The sequence below is a fragment of the Dichomitus squalens genome, assembly GCF_000275845.1.
Source record: "Dichomitus squalens LYAD-421 SS1 unplaced genomic scaffold DICSQscaffold_1, whole genome shotgun sequence".
Taxonomy (NCBI): Eukaryota; Fungi; Basidiomycota; class Agaricomycetes; order Polyporales; family Polyporaceae; genus Dichomitus; species Dichomitus squalens.
Window position 1 is genome coordinate 1,480,558 of NW_006766883.1, and position 13,575 is coordinate 1,494,132.

The window sequence follows — 13,575 nt, forward strand, 5'->3', positions numbered from 1 at the left end:
TCCCGTCTCCACGGCGAGCGTTGTGGCATTGTGCGAGGCTCGTAACGCTCGTTCGCAAGCCTCATGGTCCGAGTACACCGCCCGTCTGTTCCGACAGGGCAGGGAAGGACATGCACGTCGGTGTCAGTAGCAGACAATCTCGGCGGCGGCGGAATGGTGCTACGTGCTGTATGTAGTCTTGTGCTCGCAACTACTGAAGTGTGTGGGCGAGAGGCTGAGATGAGACTAGCCTTGCCGGCGACTTAACGTCAGTGGCGGTGGCGGTTGTGGGGGCTGTCGGCCGGGGGAGGAGGCTAGGCGCTAAGCGGGAGGAGAGATTGAGATCTGGATCGGGAGGCACGACTGATGGGCGCTGGGTGCGGAGGAGGCTCGGAGAGGGCTGCTGCGAACCGCGCTCCTGCGAATATCGCCTCTTCCGTCTCGGCCTGTCCCTCCGCGATGTCACCGTCCCTTCTTCATCTTCCCTCTTCTCCTCCGTCCATGTCCCCCATCTCACTCCAATGATGGGCCCTCCCTATCCCTATCCATCTCGCCCGACTAGGCTCAGCTGCAGCTCTACTGCCACTCACTCAAACGCCTCCGATCCCAGCCGCAGGAACATCCACAGGAAGGAGAACCAGTTCATATACCGCAACGGCTCCAAGCTCCATGCCTACGACAGAGAGAAGGTCCCCTATCCTAGCTCCTTCGATCGAGATGTTATCGAACTGTGCGTCTCTCTAATTCCCACCGATCTCTCCCTTCGCTAAGCGGAACGCTGAACAGCCAAAGCCTGGACAATGCTATACTCCTCGACTCTACGGGCAAGTCTACTTACATCGACTTTGAAGCAAGGCCGAAGCCGACGCGATGTCTAGACATCGGCACTGGGGTAGGCCGCCGTCTGTTCACGCTAAACCCTGTGCTCATGCACATTCTTGTGCAGTTGGGCCTGTGGGTCATTTCCGCCGCGAAGCTTTGGCCGGAGGCCACATTCGTGAGTATATGCTATACAATATGCTCCGGATGTCCCTAAGGGGGCGCCTCAGGTTGGGCTGGACATGGTCAACATACAAATCCCCCTCCAAGTGCTCGAACAAGACATCGCCGAGCGCATAGAATGGGTGCACACGAACATGTAAGCCAAGTCTGCTTGTCTGCACCGGAGCTTGACCTCAATGACCATTCGCAGCTTACGAAATAAGCTCCCCTTCGACGACGACGAGTTCGACCATGTGCATATCAATGGCATAGCGCTTGGTATCCCTGAGAATAAGGTCAGCAATCTTGACTTGCCGTGGCGATGCTCTTGCTCATCTCCCGACTCAGTGGTATCCGCTGTATGAAGTAAGCTATGACGCCCTTGGTTACGCTCGGTGGCTTACATGATATCAATAGGAAATACGTCGAGTTATGAAGCCAGGCGCTACCATTGAGCATATCGAAGAAGGTGTGTGCGGGTCATGTCGGCAATGATACCATCATTCACCGCCGGCTGCAGACGCAATATTCCCCAGTTTACCACGTTGGTACACTGACCCTTTGCGAGCACACTCTCGTGGCCTTTCGACATCAGGAAGCGTGCAAGCTCGCCTGTCCTACAGTGCTTCATCAGCAACATCTCACCTCAGACACGAACACGAGCTTCTTGAGACGCTCTACGACGACGTTTGGTCCACTAGATTCATCAATGCCTACCCCACGTCAATATTACCCGGATACTTTGGAGCATTCTTCGAGCGTGTATTATCACCCCCCGTTGTACAGTATATGTCCCCTCCATTTGCACCATTTGCGCCTCTTCCAGGAACTCGCGACTCCAAGATACCCCCATTACCCCGTGCCATAACGCCACACCCCAACGGCACTACGACTACGATACCCCAAGGAAACGGCTCCCCTCGCGCAGCGACATTCACCAACGGTTCCCTCACCACATCCCCGTCGTCTACGCTACGAGTGTCGACGGAAGACGTAGCAAAGTGCGGCCTATCACCCTGTCCCTCCGTATCCTCCCTCCCTCACGAGGAACTCGACGAGCGCGCGCCCTCCCAGAAAGATCCCGAGGCAGCATCCATGTTGTCCAACACGAGTCAGGCAGGGTCGTACTCTTCCGGATCGACATCTTCCAAGTCCGCCAAGCGGCCATCCGTTATGCTCCTCGCTTCCCCAGAGGAGGGCACGTCGCTGGGGGGAGATAGCGCGGCGGACATATTCCCAGTGGAGAAGGTGCAGGCGCAAGACGAACAGACGAAGTATATGCACCTTTATCGCACAGTCACCTGGGTCCTGTCGACGAAGGAAGCGATGTGGGACGAGCTGCTGGCCCGCGTGCAGGCGAGGGACGAGACTCTGCGGAAGTTTGGATGGAAAGACGAGGACTACAACGAGCAGGCGAGTCGGGCAAGGTTCGAGTATGCCATCGACCAGTACCAGAGGTGAGCGTCGTCACGTTCTCCCTCTGTGTCTTAGGTGACTGACTGGTATGGCCTTGCGACTCCCCTGCTGTAGCGATATGCGAGGTCGGATATCTCTCTGGAACTGCGCCGTCCAGAACGGCTGGGAGCTCCCCTTCCGCGACCCACCGACGCAAGCGGAGGTAGGGGAGGAGATGCAGCTCCGACATGAGATTTTGGAGGCGCAGAAGCAATCCGATACCGGGGCGCTCGAGCCGCCGGTGAGGAAGATTCGGATCCTAATCGGGTCCAAGGAGTCTTGACCTCGAACTCTACCTATCTGCCTGGCGGTCGAGAGATGTGTCATTGGACACGCCCGTGTGTTCGGTGGTTGTTACGATTAGGTGTCGTCGCTATGTTTTGTGGACGGTGTCGGAAGCATATGCATATTGCATCGCGCAGCGGTCCGCGACTTTCGGGGCCGGCCGTCTGTCGCAGATCATTGATTCGGATCCTGTCGTGTGCACTGGAATTTTGAGACAGCAAGGATACTTCGATCTTGGTGACAGTGATTTCGAGTATCTACTTCCTTGGTACGTGCGTTTGGGACACGTATGCGTTCACAGACATGTGCACAGGTTCAGCGTATACAAGGTTGGATATCGGTATTGTATATAAAGAGTATCGCCTGGTACGTTTCGTTGGGTGCAGATCCTTGTACGGTGATCAAGTGTGTACATCCCCACCCTCCTCACGTCTAGCTTACTGATCGTTTAGTTATGGACTGGGTAGGAACTCGTTCAGCACTATGTGCCTGTCATCCTCCAAGGCTTGTTCGGCTCAGCTCCGCGGTCGTGATGTATTGTTTGCCTCGGTCAGCCCCCGCGGAGGACATACCGGTCTCCGATTGTCCTTCGGACACCCACGCATTCTGTCGCGCCCTCCTCCTTTTAACGAAAGCTGGTCTTCCGTACGCCTCTTGTCAACTCATACCGTCAGATAGTAGCACAGAGATTGCTGCTGCTATGCCGCCGCCTCCTCGCAAGGAGTCCAACCGCTGGTCGTCATCGGCAGCTACTCTCAACAATGACATCCGTCAGAGTCAGAGCAGCTCGTCCCCACCGAGGGCATACCGCGAATACCCAACGCCTCACCCGAGGAAACTCGCAGAAGTTGCTGGACAGCTTAGAAACAGTCATGACACGAGCGGCGGCCGCGGCGGTCGTTCTTCCGCTTCTAGCCCGTCCCGAGGACCTCGGCCGTCAGGCTCGGGTCCGTCCCGCAACGCTGAAACGTCCAGGCCCGTTCCTCGCCGGGCGCCGCTTCCGCGGAGAACATCTACTATGGACTCGAGTTCATCATTTCCCGGGCCAGTCGAGCGCACGCTCAGTTCGGCGGAGGAGGGTGGTCGGGACAGACGCCGACGAGGGAGCGGTGGCGGGTCCGGGGTCGTCGCGGAGCTCCTTCAGTATGGCCTGCGGCACGGTATAGGGCGTCCTGTGAGTGTGAGTGGGGGCATCGGTAAGCTGAGGGCCATGTCCGTGGCTTCTCTATATGAGCAGGACGAGAAGGACAAAGACGCGGAGAGCTCGACAGCGGGGAGGCGGCTGAGCTACGCCGAAAGGTGCCAGGCGCTCCGCAAGAGGAGGCGGTCGCAGATCGTGCATCATGTTGAAGGTACGCCGTTCGTCTTCTTCTGGTTCCTGTCTGCTCGCTCACGAAAAATCACAGATTATGTGGCAAGACAGAAGTTCATTTTGCGCCTTGCGAAGGTCCTGCTCTTCCTCGGGGCACCCTCCCACCGCATCGAGTCCCAGCTACACGCGGCAGGGGCGATCCTGGACGTCAAGGTCGCCTTTGTCCATCTTCCAAACCTCATCATCGTCAGCTTCATGGACTCGGACACGCACACCTCCGAGACGCACTTTGTTCGCGCTGGTGGACGCGTGGCGCTCACGAAGCTGCACCAGGTTCATCACGTCTACCGTGACGTCCTGCACGACAAGATCGGGGCGACCGAGGGAAGCGAACAGCTCAAGGAGATCCTGAAAGCGAAACCGCTGTACAGCATCTGGACCCGCTGTGTGCTGGCGTTCTTCTGCGCGTCGATCATCTGCGTGCTCTCGTTCGGAGGGTCCCTCGTGGACATGTTCGTGAGCGGGGCGAGCGCGGCCTTGCTGCAGTATCTAGGGCTGAACGCAGCCGCGAAGAGCACCATCTATGCGAATGTCTATGAGTAAGTGAGGATCTGTGCCCTACTACAAGATACCTGATCAAATGCTTCTCAAGAATATCTGTCTCCATCGTCGTCTCATTCCTCGCTCGGGCGCTCGGAACGATTCCAGGGAACATCTTTTGCTACAGCGCGATATCCTCCGCTGGCGTCGTCCTCATCCTGCCGGGATTCACCATTCGTGAGTACTGAATTTCAGTGCAGTCTATATGCACAAACTGAGCAGTACGACCCACCCAGTGATCGCGGCACTAGAGCTGACATCGAGGAATATTCTATGCGGCTCCGTACGAATGGTTTACGCCATCATATACACCCTGTTCCTCGTGCGTATCCGGCTGGATTATATGCTGGCTAGTTGCTATAGTCTGACTCGTCACAGGGCTTTGGTTTGACCATTGGCTCCGACTTCTACCTTCTTGTCAATCCGAAAGCGCGTCGACAGTTGGCCGCCACAAGTCTCCTCGATGCGGAGGTTTTGCACGGCTTTATTCTCAACGCCAACGACTCGCTTCCAATCACCAACCTAGGCGCAGTTTTTACATTCGTAGAAACTGAGGACTCTGGTCACAGCCATATCATCAAAGGTACTTCAACAGGTCACCGTCTTGAAACGGACAATTACTGAAGTCGAGCCTCACTACTCTACATTAGGTTGCTACCGGAATCCAAACTGGCCTTTTTGGAGACAGCCCTTCCCGTGGTGGACAATGCTCTTCCTTGTACCGATCTACTCCATATTCTCTTCTATCGCAAACCTCCAGGCCATCCGCAGCATCCAGCTCCTGATTATGGTGGCATTCTCTTGCGTCGCCTACGCCGCCAACCGCACGGCGAACTACTTGATCTCAGACCGGAGCGATATTGTATCTGCGTCTGGAGCTTTCGTCATAAGCTTGTGCGGGAATGCGTATTCCCGCATTGTCGGGGGTACAGCGTTTACGTCCATGGTTACTGGGGTCTTGTTTCTTGTGCCGGTAAGTCGGCACGCGTCTTGTGGATCCAGAACTTCGTTTGCTAACCGACGATAACGGCATGTGTGTAGTCGGCTATCGGTAATGGCGGAGGCCTCATCCAACCTTACAGCAGCTCTGCGGCACGGTATTCCGGGAGTTTCGAACTTGGAATTCGGATGATTCAGGTGGCAATTGGTGTCACCATCGGACTCTTCGTTGCCCAGATCCTCGTGTATACTTTAGGACGGCGCAAAAGCGCTGCACACTTTGCATTCTAGTAGACACTACGATACGCAGGAATACATGGCGAACGCAGCTCACTAACTCTGCGAATCGATGTTCGAGGAGCGCCAGTGCCAAAAGCCGACAGCAAGAAAACATAGCGACAAGCAACGCCAAGAAAGAAGTTAGACAGACAATACAGTAGTAAAATAAACAAGAGTCTATAATGCAATAGCGTAAGAGATGCGAAGAGGAAGTATAAGTTACGCTGCAAAGAGCTGCTGGAGCTCCTCCATCCGACGAGCCTGGAGGTCGGACTTGCTCATTGGCGGGCCGAGCGTAATATTCGCCAGCTCCGTCTTCTTCTTCTGGACCTCTAGCAGCCGAGCCTCGATGGTGTTCTCAATAATCAACTTCACCGTGGTGACGGGTCGCGTCTGACCAAGTCGATGCTATAGAGAACTTAGCGACAAGTTCTGATGGCTAACTCTATTGGCACTCACGATACGGTCTACGGCTTGATTCTCGACGGCAGGGTTCCTGTACGCAGGTCGGAAATCACGAGTCAACCAAGTAGTCCACATTCCATTAGACTCGATGACGTACCAGTAAGGATCCATCAAGTAGACGCGTTGAGCCGCGGTGAGGTTGAGACCGACGCCACCAGCCTTCAGACTGACCAGGAGGACCTCGCAGCTCGGATCGTGCTTCAGCGCCTCCATGGCCCGGGTGCGTTCATCTCGCTTCATGGTACCGTCGAGACGGTCGTAACGGATGTTGGCAATCTCAAGAGCATCCTCCACCCTAACAAACAATCGGTCAGATGGGGACTTCAGATCACAATGAAAACCACTTACTTGTCGAGCATACTGGTCCACTGGGAGCTACGGCCCTTCCAAGTAAGCACTTGCCTTCTCTCACCGAAGATAACGAAGTCACGTACAACACAACAGTCTTCGTGACACCGTCGTCCAAGCAGTTCCCATCGCCATCGACCATCTGCACTTCGATCGAGCTCGGATCGTAGTTGGCCGAGTACGGGTTCGCCTTAGAGAAATGGATCAGGTCTCCTAGAAGCGCGCGGACCTTGGTGGACGGATGGAAGTCCTCGAGAGCGATGCCCTTCTGCCGCTTCTCTTTCTTCGCTGCCTTCTTCTTCGTACCGCCCGAGAAGACATTTTCCAGCATCGCAAGGTCGATATTGAGTTGTACGGCATCGCTCGGAAGCAGCGCAGTCTGGCAGATACTACAAGCTCTGTGCACGTCCGACTGGACGTTTGGCCAACCGGGGAAGGTCGAGGCGCGGAAACAGCCAGCACAGAAGAGGTGCTGACATCGTGTCAGGACTGGCTGGGGAGCAGAAGGGCTGTTCTGGCGTGTCGATGTACGAGAAGTCGACGCCGAAGCCTTGGGCTTCCGCCCGCGCTTCGCTGGGGCAGCGGGAGCGTCGACTTCAGCAAGGCCCTCGTTGTTGGCATCCATAGACGCGGATAGCTCGCACTGACACTCGACACACTGCGTCGTACCGGCTTCCCTCAGCAAGGCAAAGATCATCGCTCCCCGCTGAAGGTCGAGGCCTTCGCGGGCGACGGTCGCGACAATATCCTCGTATGGTGACGGTGCGTCACCGGGAAGCCCGAGGCCCTTATTCTGTACGAGCTCGAAGTGATCACAGATTTGGCGAAGACGGAGGATCTTCTGCAGTATGCCGACGTAGTTCTTCATCACTTCGTTCTTGTGCGACAGCTCGTGGAACTCGGCCTTGGACTCGTTGAAGAATTGGTCGTAAATCGCCTGCTCCTGCTGGTCAAACTTGAGCAATCGAAGCTCATCAGTGCGCGGAGGGAGTGAGAGGATCCTCTTGCCATCCTCGGCGCGAGACTCCTTCGTCCGACGGAGCGTGATGCACTTCATGATGGTCTGCAGACGGGCGACGCCCAGGGGCTGCGCGTACTTGACCGGAGTGCCGATGAACTCGTTCCACGTGTTCTTGTCGTCGAACGGCGCCAGACGAAGGAACTTGATCAGTGCATAGACGTCATCAAGTTTGTTCTGGACGGGGGTACCCGTTAGGCAGAGACGACGGTCTGCAACCAGATCACAGGAGGCGCGGCAGCCAACTGTGTTCGTCTCCTTGATGGAACTGAAGGTCACACGACGTCAACGAACCGTCAAAAATGAGTGAACGAGTGCATATGCTCACTGTGCCTCGTCTAGGACAACGCGGAACCAGTGTATGCTCTGCAACGGGCTCGTCGCCTCGATCGCAGAACCACAGGCCTTCTTTCGCTTCTTCGGCTTCTTACCCTTGGACTTCGTGATAGGCTGACCGGACCCATCCACCTCGATGAAGCCTTCGCTACCAACACCGTCCGCGTCGTCCTCTTCATCATCGTCCGCAGCCTCCACGCTCCTCGTCTGCTTGGAGAACTCAGACGCAAGCGTGGAATACGTGGTGATGACAGCGTCAAAGTCGGCCAAGAAGGTCGGCTCCAGACGACGTGCATTCCCATGGTACACATATACGCGCAGAGGCGGACCGTCGCGCAGTCGTCCTACGGTAGGCTTCTTCATCTCCGCCTTTATGTCGAGCTGCAAGCCCGTAGGCGTTGGCGTTGAAAACCCAGACGTCGAGGGCTGGCTAGCGGTTGGGGGGACGCCCGACTGACCCCCGCACACGATGACTTCACCGCGCCAGTGCTCCTTGAACTGGTCCTCCCAGTTCACCACCGTCGAGAGCGGACAGATGATCAGAGTGGCACGGCTCTTCATCTTGATCCTGCAGGCGCGCGTATACTGCGCCTCGATTCGATCCTGTTCTCGCGCCATCTTCTTGTTCGCCTTCGTCGACGAACCGTGTGACTCGATGGATGGCGGCGGGATGCCCCACACGCTCCCCTGAAAATGAGACGCTGTCAAGGGCGCATCCGATGATTGAAGAGGCGGCGTTGGTGGGGGTGTGAGCGGTGTCTCAGCAAAGGCGCGTGCCGAGCGGAGCGTCGCCGCAATTAACGAGACGCAGGTAATCGTCTTTCCCAAACCCATCTACACATAGATGACAGGAGACGTGAGCACATGCAGCTCCAAACCGCAGCAATGGTTGTTTGGCAAAGCACGTACGTCGTCCGCGAGAATGGCACCTTTCGCTTCGAACGGTTTGGAGAATTCTTCCGCCTGAGTGACGATGTTGACCCAAGAAACCTGCTGTGAAAGGGGATTGAGCCTCTCTTGCCACAGGGAGGTCTGCCGACAACCAGCCTCGCCAAGCTCTTGTTCTCGTGCGAGCAAGAATGTCAAAGCTTTCAGCTGGTGCGGATACAATTTCGTAGCGACCTCCGGCGCTGTATGCGGGCATGTAGTCAGATCCCTCTAACACGCTATTCTCATATGACAAGGGAAGTACGCACGAGGGTCTGCTTCGTCGAGCTCGTCTCCACCCTTCAAGCTTTTGAACACCTCGTCTACCTGACTGCGCTGAACTTCAACGCTTCTCCCGGCCACTGCAGGGGCGCTCCATCTGCTGAGGATGTTTCCTGTGGGGGCCATATAGCCCGGACGGTTCAGGACCTGGCCGCCTCGGGAGTGTCCACCAGGAGGGGGATTATGGGGGTTACAGTAGTAACTGGATGATACGTATTGTATGTCGGAGGGAAGCGTCGGATGGTCTAGATACAAACCATTGGCATGGAGGTATTGTGAAACGACGTCAATGTTGCCCTTTGGTGTGAAGACTAGCATTTGCAATTGGAGTATAGGTAGCTACAGCGCGTAAGTCGGTGAACTAATCATGATACATACATGCTCACCGTGCGATTCCCTCGTCGAATCTTGGCATCTAGACGGATGAGACCTTTTCCCAGCATGGGCCCTAGATGCGTCGCAACCTTCTGTTCCACCACGGCGAATGTCTCTGCAGGGATGATCTCTCCATTCATCCCCCTAACCGACGGCGGCCTGATATTGATAGTCGCGGGCGTCCCGCCTGGTTTGTTCTCGACATGTTCGTATTGCAGCCGGACCGGTGCCCAGTCGGAATCTTGCGAGCCATAGTCTGGTGGGTTTAAGTAGGATATGGGGTAGAGGACAAGTGCGGTCGCATTCAGGACTCCGATACACACCGGAGTCTTCGGAGGAAGGTCGGCGGGAAGATTTCCACGACTTAGCTGAGGTTGTTGTGGAGGCTGAAGCTGTGGTGGTGGTTGGGAGGGCCGAGAAGAGGGAGGCGGTGAAGGAGAACCTGTGAGGTCGATGACCTGACGCACCGCCGCTTGAGAACCTGACGAAGAGCTCCCATTCGACGCATGCTGCGGCAGCGGGGGAGAAGGTTGCTCCAAAGGATTATAAGGAGGAAGGGCTTGAGGTCTTGGCTGGAAGAAAGCCGACGAATTCGAGGGACCCTGGAACTGCGCTCTGAGCGCGTTCACAGAATTGTTATGGTAGTCGTCGCGGTAGTACGATGAAGATGGAGAAAGCTGTGGTGTACGCGAACTAGATGGCGCGTCCGACGCGCCGTGCGGTGTATGAGGTGCGAGACTGGAATGAGACATAGCAGGGGAGAGTCCAGAAGAAGATTGGTGATTGTATGTGGAGGAGGGAGTGTTCGGAGTGTTCGAACATTGGGCATTGAACGACCTGGACATCGTGCATTGTCGTTTCGGCATGCGCTCTGCAACATGGATATCTTCGTCGTCGTCTTCGAGAGTGAGATCGATAGGGTTGGCTTGAGCATACGCCCGCGCGGGATGTGTCGCAGTTGTGCTGGAGCTGGACTGAGAGGCCATCTCGGAAGCAAAACTAACAGCAGAAAATGCGTGTAAAGAGACGAAGTGCCGACGAAGATGTGGTGTCGGGGGCGTGGTGGAAGAAAACCGGCGGCGGCGCAAGACGGCTGCGAGAGCGGGAAGGACGGAAGAAAAGGCGGTAGTGGCCTATAGGACACTCTAATAGCTCGGCGTGCATAAGCTCCCTTACTCACTTCCTTAGCCCTGCTTACGTGACGTTTCGAAGCCTCCCATATTTGGACACTTGTGTGTTGGCCATCTCCCACGTGATAGGGTCCAGATATCCTACTCCGATGCAAGAGCAGGCATGTTGCTCTCCGCCACCGCCCCTGCCCACATCCTGTTCTGTTCTGCCTAGACGGGGGCTAGAAAATACGTCCCGTGTAGTTTCCTTCGCTACTGCCTCTCAACTTGCGCAGTCAACCGTCCCCTTTGCGTCATTCCCACCACCATTCGCTGTATCCCCGCCGGCTCCGGGTCTTCCCGCTTACCAATGCTGTAGCTGCTGCTTACACGGTTCCCCGGCCGATGTCCTCCAAGTTCCCAGACTGCTTCGCAATATGCCAGTATACCCGCTGGCTGCAGCATGTCACATCAGCACGCAGTCGACAACATCAGTTCATACGGAATCCGTCTCAAACAATCTACGTCACATAGACATCCGCCTGGTTATGTTGTTGTGGACGGGTCATAGCCGGATGGGATGGAAATCCGACGTTCGTACTCACTTACAGTCACACCGCCTCAACCGTCAAAGATGCTGGTGCAGTTCAGGCCACACTGCCTGTTATCTATTCTTGGGATACCCCGCTTCTGTGCAATCGTATCTTGGTCCTACTACCAATACGGCCAATGTGGTCACGAGATTGGTGTGTTACAGAGTACGCTTTATGCAGCTGCTGCAGCTATCTCCATCGGACACATCTTGCCAGACCATTCACACGTCGACCCAGGCAAGCACATGTGACCTTGCTACCATGTCCCAGCGCATCTTCAGGCTATGCAGAGGCTTCCTTCGAATACTTATGTCCTACCATGCGGCTTAGCGCGAAAAATTTTGCCCAGGAGCTCGGTCCGCGCGAGGTCTTCTGGCCGCTCATCTCACCATCCTGCCATTGATCGTCATAACCCCTCTTATGTACGCAGAGCGAGCGAGCGAGACGTTCTCGCGGTCATGACCCTTATCTACACCCCCGTACTCGCTTCACACAGCTAACCATGACCAGTACTTAGCCATACGACGCACCGAATCACAGTGCTACCACCGAACCTGGACAGATGGCGGCACAGAGAAGCTTTGGAGCTTCACTGAACCCTCATGAACTGTCAACAAGAAGACCAGACTGAACTTCTAGCATCGCTATATGCGCAGAACGCAGATTGTGGATGGCACACTTCTTCCTAGATGCTGATTGGCCAATCGTCACGCCACCCAAGTATGGTATGGATATGTCGATGTACAAGGTGGCTGAGAGGTGAAACGTTCACAGGGTACGTTGGCATCACAGTATCCGTTCAAAGGCCACACGCATCTCGCAATCATTATGTGGCGTGCTACGGTAGAGTCTTGTCCTTGCTACATATATTGGACATTAATTGTGGCAGGTCGCAAACTAAGTCACTCGGCTTGCAAGTACGAGAGATCTTCAGCTAAGGTTTGGGTTTACAGCGCCTCTCCAGTAATATCTGCTTATACCGTGCACATGCAGACAATCGTTGCCCTTTTTCCGAGTACACAAAGTCATCTTAAACGCCGTCGAAATCCTTTTCTGGTAAACCATCGTTTACACTAGGATGCACAAGGCATCAGGAATGCAGTCAATCACAAATTCATTCTACATAGTCCTTGTGCTCATGAGCGAACCCGGCGCATGCGCAGCAGCCCTCCCTTCTCATTAGTACTGCGAGCGATTGAGCGCGATCCCACAAAACCTGCAACTAATTTGAGACCAGCAGCGCTTGGGTCACCATACAACGTCTGTCATAGCGTGAAGTACCGCACCATCCACATGACAGTGTCTACAATATAAAGCACTAAGATGTTGTTCTCCTTCTAGACAGTGTGACTATGCCGAACATGCACGTAGCGTTCAGCTGTCTCTCAGATGACGAACGGGCTTTGTCAGCGTAAGCTTGCATTGGTCATCATGGTGCAAGGTGGCTGAAACAGCTTAGAAGTCTGAGAGGCTCGTGGCGACGTGCGGTGATGAAGCGGCATAAAGTTGGTCCAACGAAGATTCGACCCCATCACGTGATTATCACGTGAGCTTGCGAGGTCCCTCGCTGCTTTCCCCTCCCTCTGCATTGAGGAAAAAACTTGGATAGGCGGCATGTATGGTACCACAGAGCCTATAGCTCAATTTTATACGAGCCGATACCCCGGAATCGCAGTGGAGGGGCGGGACACGGACAGTGTGACAGGCGTGACGGGAGGTGTCGAATCTTCGTTCGGCCAACCTTAGGATGACTGCCATTAACGCCGTCCGCTGTCCTGGTCGAACTCTTACCGCACTCTCGAGCACTGTCTGAGGAAGGCGATCTGGGGGCGTCGCGACCCGGAGCGAATTCCATAGTCCATACTACGTCTACTCCGGGGAGTCTGGTGCGTGCTTCCCATTGACGATCCGTTACATTCGGCTGAACATCACGTTGTTGGGCACCGGTCACTCAGCAGCATTGCATTCTCCGGTTCTCGCCAATCTGCGACAGGAACACCCTAATCTCAGCCTTGCGTCTGTGCAACTTCCACTGCCATCGTCGTGTACCGTGGGCCGAACGCGCACGCCGAAGCCTTTACGCCAAAAGGCAGGATAGATCAGGGCCTGTACTCTCGCTCACCGGCGAGTATATGTGCACGGTACCGGGCTGGTCCATGCTAAGGGCGACCGCCGCCCTTACACGTCGTTCGCGATCGGGGGTCGATGTGGGCTCCGGTGGTCCACGCTGATCCACCTGGTGCAGCAGGAGCCCCACCGAACACGCCGTGCTGGATGCTGCCGCAGAGGCTC

The 13,575-nt window shown here is 55.6% G+C and overlaps 2 protein-coding genes across 2 annotated transcripts; one reads left to right on the top strand and one right to left on the bottom strand.

The window, feature by feature from the left end:
* The first annotated feature begins 486 nt into the window (after positions 1-486).
* Positions 487-2,886, top strand: DICSQDRAFT_76048 (uncharacterized protein). Its single transcript, XM_007360309.1, has 9 exons — positions 487-709; positions 766-871; positions 926-976; positions 1,029-1,117; positions 1,172-1,256; positions 1,309-1,326; positions 1,378-1,429; positions 1,481-2,417; positions 2,491-2,886. Exons 1-9 carry the CDS (start codon positions 501-503, stop codon positions 2,696-2,698), a joined length of 1,755 nt encoding a protein of 584 aa, XP_007360371.1. The 5' UTR covers positions 487-500; the 3' UTR covers positions 2,699-2,886.
* Positions 2,887-3,331: 445 nt separating this feature from the next.
* Positions 3,332-10,619, bottom strand: DICSQDRAFT_131167 (uncharacterized protein). Its single transcript, XM_007360310.1, has 15 exons — positions 9,593-10,619; positions 9,194-9,545; positions 8,907-9,127; positions 7,990-8,831; positions 6,730-7,929; positions 6,644-6,670; positions 6,393-6,590; positions 6,290-6,326; positions 5,654-6,238; positions 5,263-5,585; positions 4,991-5,195; positions 4,849-4,934; positions 4,665-4,789; positions 4,105-4,611; positions 3,332-4,050 (listed from the first exon to the last, which is right to left on the bottom strand). The coding sequence occupies exons 1-9, from the start codon at positions 10,565-10,567 to the stop codon at positions 6,050-6,052; spliced, it is 4,041 nt and encodes a 1,346-aa protein (XP_007360372.1). The 5' UTR covers positions 10,568-10,619; the 3' UTR covers positions 3,332-4,050; positions 4,105-4,611; positions 4,665-4,789; positions 4,849-4,934; positions 4,991-5,195; positions 5,263-5,585; positions 5,654-6,049.
* Positions 10,620-13,575: the final 2,956 nt, after the last annotated feature.